We start from the raw sequence: 18,628 nt of genomic DNA on the forward strand, positions 1-18,628 counted from the left end.
TGACTGGAGCTGTTGCAGTTGGATTCTTAAGCCACTGCACCACAGCAGGAACCCCAGCCATTAAATATTTTGACAAAACATATTAACATGATTGTAAGATGCTCTCGATAAAATGATACACAAAAATGTGGTATACAATTGAAGTTTAGTATTATTTCAATATAATGAAATACTTGTGAAGAAAAATGTTACTGTTTGCAATTCTTTGCTGTAAGGACAATTTGGTTCATTTGTCTTTCTGGATTTCCTTAAGACACTACATCACTGGCCAAGTATGGTTTCCCCCAGGAGGCATTTGGCAATATTAGGTGATGTTCTGTCCATCACCCCTTGGGGGAGGGCACTGGAGGTATTGATTGCATGGCTGGAGGCCAGCAATGCTGTCATAAATGCCGAAAGTGAGAGACTGTGGTCTATATTATATACGTATCTTATTTTAAATCAGGAAAAATAGGGCATTAAAACCTCAAGGGGTGTTTCCTAGGGGTGCAGTGGGTTAAGGATCCTGTGTTCTCACCGCTGTGGCTTGGGGTTCCTGCTCTGGTGTGGGTTCAGTCCCCGGCCCAGAAACTTCCACAGGCTGTGGGTGCCAAAAAACAACAACAAAAACCAAAGCCAAAACACACACACAGAAAAGGCTGAAATAATAGGATACAGAACTCAGATTTTTTTTACACACACACACAGAAAAGGCTGAAACAATAAGATACAGAACTCAGATTTTTTTTAATGCAGACTATGGTGGTTTTTTTTTGAAAATTGTCAAATATTATGTCTTTAAATATAAGTAATTGAAAGAGTGCGCTATTAATATTTAACTCTGGTTGCCGCTCTGCTTCCTGGTGTAATATGCTCTGCAACGTGAGCTCTGCAGGATGGGACACTTGGCCTTAGTGCCAGTCATCTCTGAACCTGACTTTCTCCAAATGCAGGCATTTCTGCAGGTTGTTTTCTAAATCCCCCGTTGGCTTCTTTTGGATCTAAATTGAAGCCTGAGAACAGCCAATCTTCACTAAAGCTTTTTGAGACAAAAGAAATTGCGCCTGAATGAACACTTACAGGAAAACACTTTTATTTTTCATCCTGGCAAAATGCCTAAGATTTAATGAGGTGAAACCATTTTCAGAAAAATAAAAGTCTAGTGATGTGAGAACACAAGGAAAAATATCTAAAAATAGCTAATAGGCACTGACTTGACTTTTCTGACTGTATCAGATGGCCAGCTGTTCGTGATGCCCTTGACAAAACCAAAAAGCGGGTCATGTTTTCCATTATGATTATAGATTTTTTTAATAGCTCTGGTCCCAGAGTAACCCAGGATGATCATGTTTTTCTGAAGGACGTTAATGAAAAGTGAACGGTTGGCTTTTGCCATCATATTATTTTCTGTACATGCCCACTTTATTCCTGCTCTTCTGTCCAGTTGTTGAGCACTGTAAACACTGTGTGTCATGTCAGAGGTCTTGATTTCACGTTGTCAAGTGTGGCTCCAGGGCTCTGCCTGCCTTCCCAGAGCCCGGTGATGTGTATATAGATGCAGTCATTTTTACAGCAAAAACTTACCGGCATCTTTTTGGCTGGTGCCCTGGTAGCTGTCCCACTCCGGAAAGCCTGGGGTGGCAGCAGAGGTACTTGCCTCCTGGCATTAGCTGCAGCCACAAATGTCGGCTTTAAAGAAGTCCTCTGCATCTGACACTTGTCATTGGGAGGGCTGCAGTTTGCATGTCACTTTTAGAAATGTCATGAGGGGGCATTCCCCTCGTGGCTCGCGGAAACAAATCTGACTAGCATCCATAAGGATGCAGGTTTGATCCCTGGCCTTGCTCTGTGGGTTAAGGATCTGGCGTTGCTGTGGCTGTGGTGTAGGCTGGCAGCTACAGCTCCAAACTGACCCCTAGCTTGGGAACGTCCATATGCCACAGGTGCAACCCTTTCCAAAAAAAGGCAAAAAATAAAAAGAGCCTAAACAATCAATATTTGTCTAATCACCCAGTGGTGTTATCTATCCTGAACCTGATTCTGGGTAACTTAATGCAGAACCTGTCAGAATGTTTTGCCTTGACATACCCTTGGTTATGCTCTTGTTAAACCCGATCTCAATGTAAATATAAGACCACAGAGGTGTCTCCTGTGCTTTTTCTTTTCATCTTTTGTTTGAGGTTGAGAGGTGGGGGGTGCAAAAGATGGTGATAGTGATTCATCACAATAAGGAAAAAATTCTGTAACAGTTTGACAACTTTGAATAAATAAGTTAGAGAAATGTATTTATTTCCATCCTTAAAATGTGCTACCTTCTCCTCTGGGTACATTGACGGGGATTAGCGAAGAGGGTAGGAAGCAGGTTGAAACAATCCCAGTGCTGCCTTGTGAGCTCCCTGCGTTCTGCAGCCTTATCGGATTGGGTTTAGATTTGGAGCTGGATCTGTTTCATCCTGGAGCTTCCTGTCCTACACATCCCCTGCTTACCTCAGTGGAAGTCGCTTCTTAATTTGCACAATGAAATCTGTTCTGTTTGATGAAAGATATGTGAGGCCCCTGTACAAGGCTTTTAGGTAAAAACTGATGAAAACTCGGTCAGTCACTGTGGCTCTGCTCTTTATACTCCTTTGCCCCACTTTGGTGTTATACAGTCATATTTACTAAATATACAGTGAATTATGTAACGATTCTCTCCCATGTCCAAGATTTAAACTTTAGGTGAGATCTAATTAGGTGTGCATTTTTCTTAAACTTCCCAGTGCATGTTGATGAATTCCTTAGTTGCTCTATTACCTGTGACTGCTGGGCCGTGTTACATGGGCCAGTTCAGACTCACCTGGAGTTTTGCCTGCCACGCTAACCAGTCCGTTTGCTGTTATACTGGTGCAAAGTGAAGTTGTGTACTTGGAAACCGGTGTGTTAGCGTCGGGTAATTATCTGCATGTTAAACTTGCTGCACATTGAAAGTATCGTGTTACAATATTTAGGTGATGTGGCAACCAAAACAGTCCTTATGGTAAAGATTGACTTGCCATGAAAATAAGCACATTTATTGAAAGACGTTTCTATAACACGTGAATAGTGTGTTCTCATTTGATAACTTGTTTTTCTCTTGTTCCTTTTCTTGTTTTTTTTTTTTTTTATAATTTACTGCTTGCCATTGCAGGAAGTGGAGGTTTGTACTCAGCTTCTGTATTTCATATTCGATTTTTGATTTTATATGACTCTTTACATTCTAATTACTAACACACACTCAATTCACATTATTTTTCCCCTTAGGATGATTATTTCCGCACTTGGAGTCCAGGAAGAGCCTTCGATCAGGGTAAGAATGTAATGATTTAAAAACAATGTTTTTAACATGTTAATAAATTTATTCAAGTTACGATATAAACCCTTGGTAACAGCTAAACTGTTTACCTTTCTCATGAGAATTTGAGTTTCCAACAGTAATTGAAGGAATTAATTGAATCCCAAGTAAGCAAAGAGAAAATATGATATATGAAACCTCTTTGGCCTCCAAAATTATACAGTATAGGTGGCTACTTTTTAGCTATCTCTAAAACTAGTCTTTCCTCAATGCATAGTTTGGTATTAAATTGGTGACAGATCTTCAGAAAAAAGTAAAGCATTCATGAATATAATAATAAAAATACTATGTCTATACCTTTAATTCTGAATCAGTCTATGGATCGTTTAGAAATTGGTACGCTGAGGATTACCTTAAATTACTCTTTAATTTTATGGCTAAAATAATTTTTTATATGTTTACAATCACTGTACTTTAAACATGATGTTTACTTGTCTGTTTAGATCTTAAAATACTAAATAGGAGAGCTTAGATGAATGGAAGAATTCATGCAGTCATTACTCTCATTTCAGAATATTATAGTTAGAAATAAGTTATTTAAGTATCGTGATTATGTTAGGACATCTCTCATTTTTAGAATCGTGTCTGAGGTGACTGATTTGGGCTTTGGAACTTTATTGTCCATCTTACTAGTTGATACAAGTCATTTCATGCTGTTCTCAAATATATTTAAGTACCTTCACTAAAAAGAAGATTTATTTTTTGCAACATTTCAAAACAAATGGCTTTGCTGTCTCATTTTCAGTAAATAGTTTTCATTTAAACTGGAGCCGCTTGGTTTTTGGTAATTAGATTCAGCTGGGGTCTTAATAAGACCTAAGAGGAAGAATCCTGTGTGAAAACCTGCACCCACAGTTTGTAATTCTCCTTGGCCCCCTTGAGCCGGAAGGCAGGATAGAAGTGGTTTCATTCTGAAGATGCTGTAAAGGATGTTGAAATGATCGCAACGGATTTAGAATATTCCATACACTTAGTTGATGAAGCAGCATCAGAGTTTGAGAGGATTGACTCCAATTTTGAAAGAAGTTCTGCTGTGGGTAAAATGCTGTCAGACAGCATCAATGCCAGAAAAGCTCGTGAAAGGAAGAATCAGTTAATGCAGTAAACTTCACTGTTGTCTTATTTTTTTTTTAAATTTCTACCCCAACCTTCAGCTACCACCACCCTGGTCAGTCAGCAGCCACCAACATCAAGGCCAGAACCTCCATCAACAAAAGGATTATGACCCTCTGAAGGCTCAGAGGATGGTTATAATGTTTTAGCAAAAAAAAAAAAATTTTAATTAGGGGATGTACATTGCTTTTTAGACATAATGCTATATAGCACAAGTAATAGGCTTCAGTATAGTATAAACATAACTTTTATCTATTTAAAAATACTTTGTGTATAAAATATATTTTATATTTTTATTTTGTAATTTTATATTTTATTAAAAAATTCATGTGAATCACTTTATTTCAGGGTTGGCTTAATTGTGGTGTCTGGAACCAGACTCACAGTATCTCCGAGGTCTGCCTGTAGTGAAGCTACAGATATATTTACAGGCTTTCTTGGGAAATGAGATGGTGCATTTGTTAACCCTGAAAAATTGGAGTCATCTATGAAATGGATGCTAACGCTTAAATTTGCCATACTTGGTATATCCAATTACAGATAAGATGCTTTGGTTTTCTCATTTGTGTGTGTGACTGTGTTTTGACCTGTAATTGTTACAGGAGCCTTCCAAGCCCTGACATGCTAAGCCTGCTTTACTTTAATCATCAAAGAAGTCTTCACTGAATAACTTGTCAAAAATACCATCTTTATCAAGTAGAGTAGCAGTGCAGGCATGATAATAGCTAACATTTGTAAGGTATCCTCTGTTCATCTCTGGTCTAAGAATTCCGTATACTAGTTCATTTAACCTTCCCAGTCACCCTGCCACGTGGGTGGGGCAGGTGAGGCCCTGTGGAGGAGAACTCCTCTCCAAGGTCAGAGCCTACACAGTGGCTGAGCCAGGACTTGGGGCCAGGCACCGTGACCCCTACACCCCATTTCCTAACCACCATGAGGTACCATCAGTCTGTGGCAGCACTAAGATGAAATAATGGCATACGAACAGGATTTTGAAGGTCGTGCTTTAAAAATAAGAATTTATTTGACTGAACTTGAGAAATAGAGCTTTAAGCTTTGTTTCTGTATTTAAAACAATTTTTTCCTTTTTTGATTATAGTTGTGACAATGTTCTGTCAGTTACTGCTATACAGCAATGTGACCCAGTTACACACACACACACACACACACACACACACACACACACACATTTTTTTCTTAAGGTCTTCCACCATGTTCCATCACAAGTGATGGGATATAATTCCCTATACTATGAAGCAGGACCTCATTGCTTATTCACTCCAGATGCAGTAGTTTGCATCTACTAACCCCAAACTCCCAGTACATCCTCCTCTCTCCCCTCCCCCTTAGCAACCACAAGTCTTTTCTCTATGTCCATGAGTTTGTTTCTGTTCTGTAGATATGATCATTTGTACCATATATTAGATCCCAGATATAAGTGACATCAGATGGTGTTTGTCTTTCTCACTCTTAGTTCACTTGGTATGAGAATCTCTAGTTGTATCCATGTTGCTGCAAATGGCATTATTTTGTTCTTTTTTATGGCTGAGTAGTATTTCATTTGTATATGTACCACATCTCCTTAGTCCATTTATCTGTCAATAGACATTTAGGTTGTTTCCAAGTCTTGTCTATAGTGAATAGTGCTGCAGTGAACATAGGAGTGCATGTATCTTTTTGAATGAATGTTTAATGTAATCCCTATCAAATTACCCATAACATTTTTTCAGAGAACTAGAACAAACAATCCAAAATTTTATATAGAACCAGAAAAGACCCAGAATTTCCAATGCAATCCTGAGGAACAAAAACCAAGCAGGAGATATAACTCTCCCAAACTTCAGACGATATTACAAAGCTATAGTAATAAAGACAGTGTGGCACTGGTACAAAAACAGACATACAGACCAATGGAACAGAATAGAGAACCCAGAAATAATACTGACCAGACACTTATGGTCAATTAATCTTTGAAAAAGAGGCAAGAATATAAAATGGGAAAAAGACAGTTTCTTCAGCAAATGGTGCTGGAAAACTGTACAGCTGCATGTACATCAGTGAAGTTAGAACACACCCTCACATCATGCACAGAAATAAACTCAAAATGGTTTAAAGGCTTAAACATAAGACACCATCAATCTCCTAGAAGAGAACATAGGTAAAACATTCTCTGACATCAACCGTACAAATATTTTCTTAGGTCAGTCTCCCAAAGCAATAGAAATAAAAACAAAAATAAACCAATGGGACCTAATCACACTTACAAGCTGTTGCACAGCAAAGGAAACCATTAAAAACAAACAAACAAACAAACAAACAAAAAGACAGCCTATGGAATGGGAGATAATTGTTTCAAACACACAACCAACAAGGGCTTAGTCTCCAAAATATACAAACAACTCATGCAATTCAAAACAACAAAAAACCCAATGAAAAAATGGGCAGAAGACCTAAATAGACATTTCTCCCAAGAAGACATACAGCAAGCCAATAGGCATATGAAAAAATGTTCAACATCACTAATTATTAGAGAAATGCAAGTCGAAACTACTATGAGTACCACCAGCCAGAATGGCTGTCATTAATAAGTCTGCAAATAGCAAATGCTGGAGAGGGTGTGGAGAAAAGGGGAACCCTCCTGCACTGTTGGTGGAAATGTACATTGATACAACCACTATGAAAAACAGTATGGAGATTCCTCAGGAAACTAAATGTAGAACTACTATGTGATCCAGCAGTCCCACTCCTGGACATATATCCAGACAAAACTTTCATTCAAAAATAGTATTTCATAGACTGTCAGACTCCAGATTTTGACGGAGTGAACATAGAGCTGATAAATATACATAGGAAAGAGGGGTTTTTTTGTTTTTTCCTTTTTTGGGGGGCGGGGGGCAGCCCTGTGGAGCTCCTGGGTCAGGGATCAGATCCAAGTTGCAGTTGCAACCTAAGCCATGGCTTCAGCAATGCTGGACCTTTAAACCATTTTTCCAGGCCGGGGATTGAAACTGCCATCCCAGCGCTCCAATCCCATTGTCTGTTGATTCACAGTGGGAGGTCCTACATAGGAAAGCTTTGTATATTTAAAAAAAAAAAAAAAAGCATGGGGAAATTAGATTGAGATGCATGTATTTATTTTGTTTCTGTTCTTTTGTTGCTGTTTTTTTGGTGTTGAGTCACATTAACCAACCCATTAATAGTCCATGAGGAAGAGTTAGAAAAATCAACCCGTTCCTATCTTGGCTTAAATAAGATAGTGCCATCGTTTACAAGGAATGGACTTGAAATATGTTGACTTATAATTCTTCTTTTTCTTTCTGATGACAGAATTTTCCCTTAAGTATCATTTTCAATTGAGCTGTAGAACATAAAATAATTCAGAAGTCTCTTATGAGTGTTTATCATTTTAATATATTATGTTTTATTGGTTTATGGACATTAATATCTTATCAATATAAATTGATTTTTCCCAGTATCTTTGTTAGGGGTTTTGCATATTTCTGAAAAGAGAGAAGAGAAAACATTACCTTTGCATAACATTTTTATGATGATATTGTACAGTTTTTACCATATTCCTTATTAATTATAGTTTACTTCCATTTCTATAAGTCACAAAAATGCAGAAACACCACTAATTTAAATGTTACCTAGTATTTCATAATCTTAGTGGTGTAATTATTCAGCACAAAACTCCTCTTTCCATAGATGCATGAATATACCCGCACATACATAGTCATGCGTGTAGAAACACACAGATTTTGCACCTGCAAACTTGCTTCCACGTAAAAACCAAAAGATTGTTCACGTGTAGCTCACCTGCCTTCGAGTTTTGCTGTGACAATTTTTCAATCTTATGTGAGTTTCTTTTTTTTTCCTTTTTTTTTTTTCGTCTTTTGTCTTTTTTGTTGTTGTTGTTATTGCTATTTCTTGGGCCGCTCCTGCGGCATATGGAGGTTCCCAGGCTAGGGGTTGAATCGGAGCTGTAGCCACCGGCCTAGGCCAGAGCCACAGCAACACGGGATCCGAGCCGCGTCTGCAACCTACACCACAGCTCATGGCAACGCCGGATCGTTAACCCACTGAGCAAGGGCAGGGACCGAACCCGCAACCTCATGGTTCCTAGTCGGATTCGTTAACCACTGCGCCATGACGGGAACTCCGTGAGTTTCTTTTTATTGAGCCAAACACTCTCAGTTTTTTTAACCACTAAAATAGTAAGAATTTTGGGAAAAAAATATAATGGTTTTAAATGAGTTAAACTATTTTGGTGATGGTGAAATTTGCTTTTTAAAATAAAAGAAAGCATACCGATGCACAAAATAAACTACTTGGTTTGCTCTACCTAGACTTTTCTGTGCTGTTACTTCATTAGTTGACAACAGAAATTGAGTAAAAAGCTGTTTTGAAGAGGACATGCATCTTCTCGAACAGGGTATAAAAATTCTGTTTTCATAATTCAGGGATGAACCAGGTGTGTGTGTTGGGGGGTGTAGCTGAGCATGACAAGGATTTTAAATTTAATAAGTGCTTTGGATAGATTTGCTCTGGCTTTAAAGATAGTCACTTTTCCCCTTTCAAAATCCTTCTCTTTGTCAGGGATTAATTTGGGTACTAGCTAAATTGATGACTTTTTTTTTTTTTGTCTTTTTGCCTTTTCTAGGGCCCCTCCTGCGTCACATAGAGGTTCCCAGGCTAAGGGTCTAATCGGAGCTTTAGCGGCCGGCCACAGCAACTGGGGATCCAAGCCGCATCTGCCACCTACACCACAGGTCATGGCAACGCCGGATCCTTAACCCACTGAGCAAGGCCAGGGATCGAACCTGCAACCTCGTGGTTCCTGATCAGATTCGCCAACCACTGAGCCACGACGGGAACTCCAAATTGGTGACATTTTTAGCTGTGATTCCTGACCATTGTTGAGTCTACTTGTCCTAAAGCACTCAGTCTGTAAGGATTGACCGTCTTTTATCTAAACCTTTTCTCCAGCATTTGATACCTAGGAGCCAGAGATGGAAGAGTTTCGAGCCAGATGTACTTTATTTCCAGTTTTACTCTCCAAACCAGCGTGGGTCTGCTTGGCACTTACATGTACTGAGTTACCTAAAGAAGCCGAATCCCTGGACCGGGGCTCTAGGGAGACACTCCTCGTTGCTGGTGCAGAGCCCATTTCCGGGATGAGGGATTAGGGCGGGAGGCGTGGTTCTGGTTCCCACTGGTGTCTGTGTGTCAGGCAGTTTCCTCTGTGCTCTCTTCCCACACCTGCCGTGCTGGGAGCGGTAGCCTGACTCTACTGGCTGGTGCAGTTGTACTTAAATTCAGCGAAAAGTGTCTGATGGGTGGTGAGCCAGGACACCTTCCTACATGCTAGCCTCCCCCCCCAGCTCTCTAGCTTCGGAAGGGGCGTGGGCAGCCAGCTTCGGGTTGGGAGCCGAGCTTGCAGTGCTGAAGGGTGAGAAGATGCTTAGCTAGCACGTGGCCACTGCCTCTGTCTTTCCAGGAGCAGTTCTCAGAGCTTTACCCAGTTCCTATCACTTCTACTCATTGCAAAGCATCTCACTTATTCCAAGAGTCATAGCTTGATGCATCCTTTGCCTTGCATCTCTGGCTGCAAAGGATAAGCAGGTGAGGCTCCACCTGGAGCCATTCTCTGTGGACTGAGCTGCGGTGGCTGATGGCCACAGTTATTAGTGAAACTGGAGAAGACTTACATTTCCGCAAACTCACCCCCGAACTCATCATTCCTTTTTAAAATGTTCCCCGTGTTTCTGAAGGCAGAGGACATGTGGTGACACACTTAGGCATTGCTTTTAATTATAGTTCACTCTTTCACTCGTTTCCAGAATTATTTTTTCATGTTCTGAGGTGGTGTTTGCTGAAAGTCTCAACAACAGGCAGTACTGCCCAGCTGCCCCCCAGAGGCTTGCTAGACCCCGATGCTGCTTTGTTCAAGGGCTGGGGTCTTTGGGTGCTTTTCTAGTGGAAAATTTAGCATTCCCAGAGTTGAAATCCACTGGAGACAATATGCATAGATAATTGTGTGATTACCATATTTTTAAAGTGCTTAAAAATGTAAATACTGAACTGTTGTTTGATCTGAGCCATTATTTGATCAACTTACAGGAATTGATTTCAGATTTTTGTATCACTCAGACAAATCACTTGTTAGGGTGTTCCAGTGCTCACAGCCATGCCACTCATAACATACTTTAGTTATTTCACTCATGTTGCAACTGTGGCTTATAGAACCTTCTGGAAAACCTGCAAAAACCTTGGATTCAACCTAGACACCAACAGGGCATCTTGATTTACCCTGTGTCAGAACATAGAAATATGCAGGACCTCTGCGTGAGAAAAGTATTTCCTCTTCCCATCCAATTCTGATTTCTTTAGACAGGAATGGTATTTAATTTGTTTTACACCAAAATCTATTAAACATAGGAATCAAGAATCTTAGCTTGTTTTGTTCTATGTCAAAGAGTGCTTTTTTTTCCTCTATAGAGTGATGAAGATTGTATAAAGGCCTGTTTTTAATTTATAAGATCCAAGATGAGTTCTATCTCCTGGTTCATATCGCAGAGTCGCCCACGTAGATGTGCAAGAAGGAAATGATGTCTTTTCATTGACCATACGTGTTACCAAGTTGTGAATAAGGTTTATAGAGCAAGGGGATCATCAAATGCACTTTCAAAGGTGTTCAGATGTAGGAGAAATAATACTTTTACCTCAAGCCTTATGAATCTAACCTAGTAATAGTAAGTATTGTGAAGACTGAAAACAGTAGTTGTACAGGAAATGATATTTTAGCAGGAACCCTTCACTGGGTGAAGGAGTGATTTTCAGTCCTGCCTCAATGAGAATTACTTAAGCATCCAGTTAAAGTACAGCTGCCTGGCCTTGGGCCCTGAACTTTTGGTTTACTTTCTGGGCCATCTTCTGGCCTCTTTGTGTGTGTGTATGTTTTAATTTTATAAAATTTTGATAAAATGTGTATAACATAAAATTTACTGTTTTACACATTTTTAAGTGTGTACTTCACTGGTGTTAGATGTGTTCACTACCCCCATCTCTAGAATGTTTCCGTCTTCCCAAACTCTGCCCCATTAAACACTATCTCCCCACCCCACCCCCTTCCTTCCAGGCCCTGGGAGCCACATTCCGTGTTCTATGTATCTGACTTCTCTAAGTACCTCATATAAGCAGAATCATACTGTAGTTGTCCTTTTGTGACTGGCATTTCATATTGCTTAGTGTCCTCAGGGTTTATCCGTGTTGCAGCACGTGTCAGAATTCCTTTCCTCTCTCAGGCTGAAAAATGTTCTGTTGTGTGTATGCACCACATTGTGCTAATCCATTCATCTATTCATGAATGCTTGGGTTGCTTCCACATTTTGATGATTGTAAAATTGCAGCTATGAACATGAGTGTACAAATACACGTTTGAGTGTCTGCTTTCAGTTCCTTTGAATATATACCCAGAAATGGAATTGCTGGATCTTGCTGTAATTCCATATTTAATTATTTGAGGAAAATTTTGTAATTCTCCATAGCAGCTGTACCATTTTCTACTCCCACCAGCAATGCAGAAGAGTTCCAGTTTCTCTACATCTTCACCGACAGCGTTATTTTGTGTTTGTTGTTTGTTGTCTTCTGTCTTTTCAGGGGTGCACCCATGGCATGTGGAGGTTCCCAGGCTAGGGGTACAGTCAGAGCTACAGCTGCCAGCCTACACCACAGCCACAGCAATGCAAGATCCGAGTAGCGTCTGCAACTTGCACCACAGCTCACAGGCAACGCTGGATCCTTAACCCATTGAGTGAGGTCAGGGATCGAACCCGCAACCTCATGGTTCCTAGTCAGATTCGTTACTACTGCACAAGGACGGGAACTCCCTTTTTGTGTTTTTATTAAAAAAAAAATCTGTCCTGATGGGTGTGTATGTGCTTGTGTTTTAAGTTTTACAGTGTTATTATTATTTTATTCAGAAACAGTTGAGAATTACAGGGTATAAACAATGACTTCTCAAAATAATTCTTCTCAGTTCCTCACTCTGTCTGTAGTACTGAGAAGTTTTTGGTCAAACAGCTGTTCTTTTGAAGGCAACCAGACACATCAGGGATTTTTAACAACCTCTTCGTCTTTTCCAATCTGGTGCCAGAAACAGGTGCAAAAGAGTTTGAGATGGATTTTGGGGACCAGGAAACCCCAAAGATGGAATCATAGTTTCCACTAAGCAAGGACTTTCTGTGCATCAGCCTTAATAAATTGGTATATTCTTTACAAAAGAAATTGAAGTTGGTAGAAGTTGGTAAAGGGTGCAGAGCTGCTGGGTGCAGCTGGATCTGAGGTCCTGTGTTGATGGGTTTGAGTTCTTTTCTCTTTCTCCTCTGTTCAAGCATGTTCAGTCTGTTCCTCAGCTCAGACCTGTTCTTCATGAAAAAGACGTGGTGAGAGAGTGCTGGCACCGAACTAGTCACTCAGTACACACCAGACCACGTTAAAGTTGCTCCACCCCCAAGGAAACCAGAAGTTTGTGACTTCGGCTCAAATTTTAGAAATGAGGAAGATAGATTTTTATTTCTTCTATTTTTTATTTATTTTTTTGTCTTTTTAGGGCCGCACATGCGACATATGGAAGTTCCCAGGCTAAGGGGTCCAATCTGAGGTGCGGCTGCCAGACTACAGCACAGCCACAGCAGCATGAGATCCAAGCCACACCTGTGAACAACACCGGCAATGTTGGATCCTTAACCCACTGAGCGAGGCCAGGGAACAAACCTGCATCCTCATGGATACTAGTAAGATTCGTTTCTGCTGAGCCACAACCGGAACTCTGGAAGATATATATATATATATATATTTTTTTTTTGTCTTTTGTTGTTGTTGTTATTGTTGTTGTTGTTGTTGCTATTTCTTGGGCCGCTCCCGCGGCATATGGAGGTTCCCAGGCTAGGGGTTGAATCGGAGCTGTAGCCACCCGCCTACGCCAGAGCCACAGCAACGCGGGATCCGAGCCGTGTCTGCAACCTACACCACAGCTCACGGCAGCGCCGGATCCTTAACCCACTGAGCAAGGGCAGGGACCGAACCCGCAACCTCATGGTTCCTAGTCGGATTCGTTAACCACTGCGCCACGACGGGAACTCCTGGAAGATATATTTTTAAACTCACTTCTGTGATTGTTATGTAACAAGGACAAAGGTTCTTGTAGGGGTTGTATTTCTGTTGCTTGCAACAACTTACAGCATGTCCGCAAGGCAAGAAAATATTTTGAAGATGTGTGAAAGCTTCCGTAGAATACTGACTGTCTTGGAGGTAAATTTCCTGAAGAAAGCTGGGCACGATTCTCACTCCCTTATATGCAGTGGAGGGAAGGTGTCTGTGTGATTTTAGAGTTTGCAGATATTGGTGTTGGAGCTCAGAGGGGCCCATGTGCCATCACTAGCACTGTTGAGGAGCAACTGCGTCTCCCAGTCCCTGGGGTCCAGCCCGGACTCAGACCTTCTTCTTAGGTGTTCGGACCCATCTTCACGCAGCACTTACTATGTGGAGACAGCTTCTTAAGTTAAACCAAGTCTTTGTCCTTATGCCCAAGTTTGGATCCTGTACTCTTGACCAAGAGTGAGTAAGTTCACTCTCATGTATGTGAAAATATTTTAATATTAGAAAGTAACTAATATGGTACTCTTTTTAGAAGGTTTTTGTTTAATTACTTTTTAAATTCATAAATATTTAAGATCAAAATCCTCTGTTGCTCATTCCAGAGATGCTGGAATGTCGTGGTCATGGTTTCTTCTAGTCCTGGCATTTCACAAAATTTTTTATATGAATTTTTTATAGATTGCTTGTTTTGCTCTTTTGCCCTAGATTTTATGTTTTCCCCTCCATTCTCAACATGTTTCTTGGTGGCCTTGCCCATGCTCTCTTGAAGTCAGAGATAAATGGCTGACAGGCTTTTGGGGGATGTTTGCTTGGGCCCCTGAGAATGACTGGAAGGTCACAGCTGAGACGGTACCGGCTACTTACCCTGTGACAGAAACAACCTTTCTAGAGGTGTCTTCCCTTTCATAAGAAAAAAAAAAAAAAGGGAACAAATTCTAATAAGTTGTGAAATAATGAAAAATGTGGTTGAATATTTTTCCTTCTTTCTTACTCATATTTTTTTTGAAGAAAAAGTAAACTTTTTTGGAGTTCCCATTGTGGCTCAGTGGAAACGAATCCAACTAGTATCCATGAGGATGTGGGTTCAATCCCTGGCCTCGCTCAATGGGCCGGGAGTCTGGTGTTGCCATGAGCTGTGGTCTAGGTTGAAGATATGGCTTGGATCCCGTGCTGCTGTGGCTGTGGCAGCTATAGTTCCGATTTGACCCCTAGCCTGGAAACTTCCATATGCCACAAGTGCAGCCCTAAAAAAAAAAAAAAAGGAAAAAAAGAATAAATAAACTTTTACTACTTTTATGTATTTGAAAACAGTATTTTTGTACTGGCATAAATAATTTGTCCATTCTACAAAATATTTTAATAGCTGGGGTGGTCACGGGAATTCTTGGGCTTCATACCCTTGAACAATATTATTTTGAGCGTTTTTATGAAAAACTCTCTTCCTTCACAAATTTAGAGGAATTAGATATATCTATATCTATATATATCTCTATATATCTATATATATATATAGATATAGATATAGATATAGATATATTTTTTTTTACTTTTCCATATGCACCAGAGGCATATGGAAGTTCCCAGGCTAGGGGTCAAATTGGAACTCCAGCTGCCAGCCTACATCACAGCCACAGCAACATCAGATCTGAGCTGCGTCTGCAACCTACACCACAGCTCACAGAAACACCAGATCCCTGGCCCACTGAGCGAGGCCAGCGATTGAACTTGCATCCTCATGGATGTCAGATTTGTTTCCACTGTGCCACAATGGGAACTCCCGGGAATTAGTAATTTTGGAGATTTCGGGTAGAACAAGTATTGCCTATTGCATGAAGTAGCACACATTACGATTTGTAGTTAACAGGATGAAATCTCTTAGGCTGATAAGTAGTGCTTGTATATGGAGTAGTAAAAAGAAGCCTATGTTTTAGAGTCCCTTATTAATACAAAACTCAATTTTCTACAACCTAAAAGACTTTGTGAAAGAATAAAATCAAAATATCCCTCCCCTTTATAATAACTGTTGCTTTTTTTTTTTTTTTTTTTTAAGGGCTGAACCTGCAGCATATGAAAGTTCCCAGGCTAGGGGTCCAATTGGAGCTACAGCTGCCGGCCTACACCACAGCCGCAGTAACACCAGATCCAAGCCGCATCTGCAACCTACACCACAGCTCACTGCAACACCAGATCCTTGACCCACTGAGTGAGGCCAGGGATCAAACCCGCAACCTCATGGATCCTAGTCGATTCATTAACTGCTGAGCCACGACAGGAACTCCCTAACTTTTCCTTTTTTAACCTTAAATAATCTGGTAGAAAAACGTGTCTTCTTGAGTATGGTGGTGGTGGTGATATTAAAAAGATTTATCAGTGTTTCAGCTGTAAAGCCTGGAGATTTATTTCTGTTACTGTTTAAATGAGATGAGAAAGTCTAAACATAAAGATATTCTTTTAAGCATGGCTTACTCAGTTTTTCAAATAGGCTTTCTTTTTCAGAGCAGTTTTAAGTTTACAGCAGAGTTGGAGTGGAAGGTGCAGTGATTTCTGGTAATTCCCTGTCCCAGCGTGCACGGCCCCCCACCATCAACATCCCCACCAGATGGGATGTTTGTTACAATTGATAAACCTGCATGGACACGCATCATCCCTCAGAGCCCTTGGTTTACCTGAGGGGTCATCTGTGCTGTTGTACCTTTGTGGGTTTGGACAGCTGTGTGATGACATGTGTGCACCATTATGGTACCACACAGTGTGTTCACTGCCCCAGATCCTCTGTGCTCTGCCTGCTCATCCATCCCTTCCCTCCATCCCCTACAACCACTGTGCAGCCTTGTCAGGAAAGAAGACTAACTGCCTTTAAGACTCTTGCATGTCTTTTCATGACGTGTCATCTCATATTTTTAAGCTCTGAATACTATTTCACTGCCTGGAGGGACCACGGTTGATTTCTCTACCCCCTACTGAGGGACATCTTGGTTGTGTCTATTGTGAATAAAGCTGCTATAAACATCAGTGGGCAGGTTTTTGCGTGGACATAAGTTTTCAATTCAATTGGGAAACTATCAACAACTAGGATTGCTCAATCATATGGTAATAGAATGTTTATATCTATGAGAAACTGCCAACTGTCTTCCAACATGGCTACACTGTTTTGAACCACCACCAGCAGTGATGGAAGTTCCTGTCACTCTAGGTCCTCAGGGCACTTGTTTGTATAACTCACCTGCCCCTCAGGTATTTCATTCAGTGACCTTATAATGCATCTGGAACCAAACTTGGTCAAATAGTCTTTCCATTTTATTGTGAAATTCTTTGTATATATTCAGAATCACATAATTACTTGTGATGATTTGATAGTAAAAGACATTAACCTTGAGAAGAATGTATTATTTTACTTTATGGAGGGTATTTTAAGTATAAAAAGCCATTAAATAGGGATGACTTTTTTATTCTCACATATTAATTAGATATATTGGTAATCAGGGGTATTGTAATGAGGCTATTCATCAGACCTACCTCGGGACAGTGTTTTTTTTATTATTATGTTTTATTTTATTAAAGTATATTTGTTCTATAATGTTATGTTAGTTTCACGTATACAGCAAAGTGATTGTTATACAAATGCATATATATATATTGTTTCATATTCTTTTCCATTATAGGTTATACAAGATAAGATATTGGATATAGTTGCCTGTGCTATGCAGAAGGTCCTCGTTGGTTATCTATTTTGTATATAGCAGTGTGTTTATATTAATCCCATACTCCTCATTACCCCACCCTTTCCCCTTTGGTAACCATAAGTTTGTTTTTAAAGTCTTAAGTCTATTTCTGTTTTGTAAATAAGTTCATTGTATCATTTTTTAAGATTCCAAGTATAAGTGATATCATATAATGTTTATCTTTGCTTTGCTTACTTAGTATCATAATCTCTAGGTCCATCCATGGTGCTGCAAATGGTATTATTCTTTTTATGGCTGAGTAATACTCCATTGTATATAGATACCACATCCTCTTAATCCATTCCTCTGTCGATGGACATTTAAGTTGTTTCCATGTTTAAGCTATTGTGAATAGTTCTGCTATGAACATTGGTACTGCTGTGAACATTGGGGTGCATGTATCTTTTTGAATTATAGTTTTGCCTGGATATATGCCCAGGAGTGGGATTGCTGGATCATATGGTAGTTTTATCTTTACTTTTCTGAGGACCCTCCATGCTGTTTTCCATAGTAGCTGCACCAGTTTACATTCCCACCAACAGTGTAGGAGGGTTCCCTTTTCCCCACACCCTCTCTAGCATTTGTTTTTCATAGACTTGTTAATGATGGCCATTCTGACTGGTGATACTTGACTGGTGAGGTGATACTTCATTGTGGTTTTGCTTTGCATTTCTTTAATAATTAGTGACATTGAACACCTTTCCTTGTTTTTTTTTTTTTTTTTTTTGCCATCTGTGCGTCTTCATTGGAGAAATGTCTATTTAGATCTCCTCATTTTTTGATTTTTTTTTTCTATATTTGAGCTGTATGAGGTGTTTGTATATTTTGGAGATTAATCCCTTGTTGGTAGCATCATCTGCAAACACTTTCTCCCATTCTGTGGGTTGTTTTTTCTTTTTTTTTTTTTTATGGTTTCCTTTGCTGTGCAAAAGCTTTCAAGTTTAATTAGGTCCCATTTGTTTATATTTGTCTTTATTTTCATTACTCCAGGAGATGGATTTAAAAAATATTGCTGTGATTTGTGCCAAAAGGGTTCTGCCTATGTTTTCCTCTAAAAGTTTTTCAGTATCTGGTCTTGCATTTAGGTCTTTAATCCATTTTGAATTTATTTTTGTTTATTCTGATAGTGATCTAGTTTCATTCTTTTACATGCACCTGTCCAGTTTTCCTAATACCACTTATTGAAGAGACTGCCTTTTCTCCATTGTATATTCTTACCTTCATCATCAGAGATTAATTGACCACTGGTGCATGGGTTTATTTTGGGCTTTCTGGAAGGGTTTTA

The 18,628-nt window shown here is 39.8% G+C and overlaps 1 protein-coding gene across 3 annotated transcripts in view; it reads left to right on the forward strand.

The window, feature by feature from the left end:
* SPOCK3 (SPARC (osteonectin), cwcv and kazal like domains proteoglycan 3) overlaps positions 1 to 18,628 on the forward strand; it is a 365,578-nt gene that overhangs the window by 126,098 nt on the left and 220,852 nt on the right. For 2 of the 3 annotated variants that reach the window (XM_047761776.1, XM_047761777.1), the window contains one exon: positions 3,259 to 3,304. In XM_047761776.1, coding sequence (XP_047617732.1) covers positions 3,259 to 3,304 — 46 coding nt within the window. Of the gene's footprint in view, positions 1 to 3,145; positions 3,155 to 3,258; positions 3,305 to 18,628 lie in introns of those variants that run through there. The other variant, XM_047761778.1, reaches the window with a different exon arrangement.

Source organism: Phacochoerus africanus, chromosome 15 (genome assembly GCF_016906955.1).
Source record: "Phacochoerus africanus isolate WHEZ1 chromosome 15, ROS_Pafr_v1, whole genome shotgun sequence".
NCBI lineage: Eukaryota > Metazoa > Chordata > Mammalia > Artiodactyla > Suidae > Phacochoerus > Phacochoerus africanus.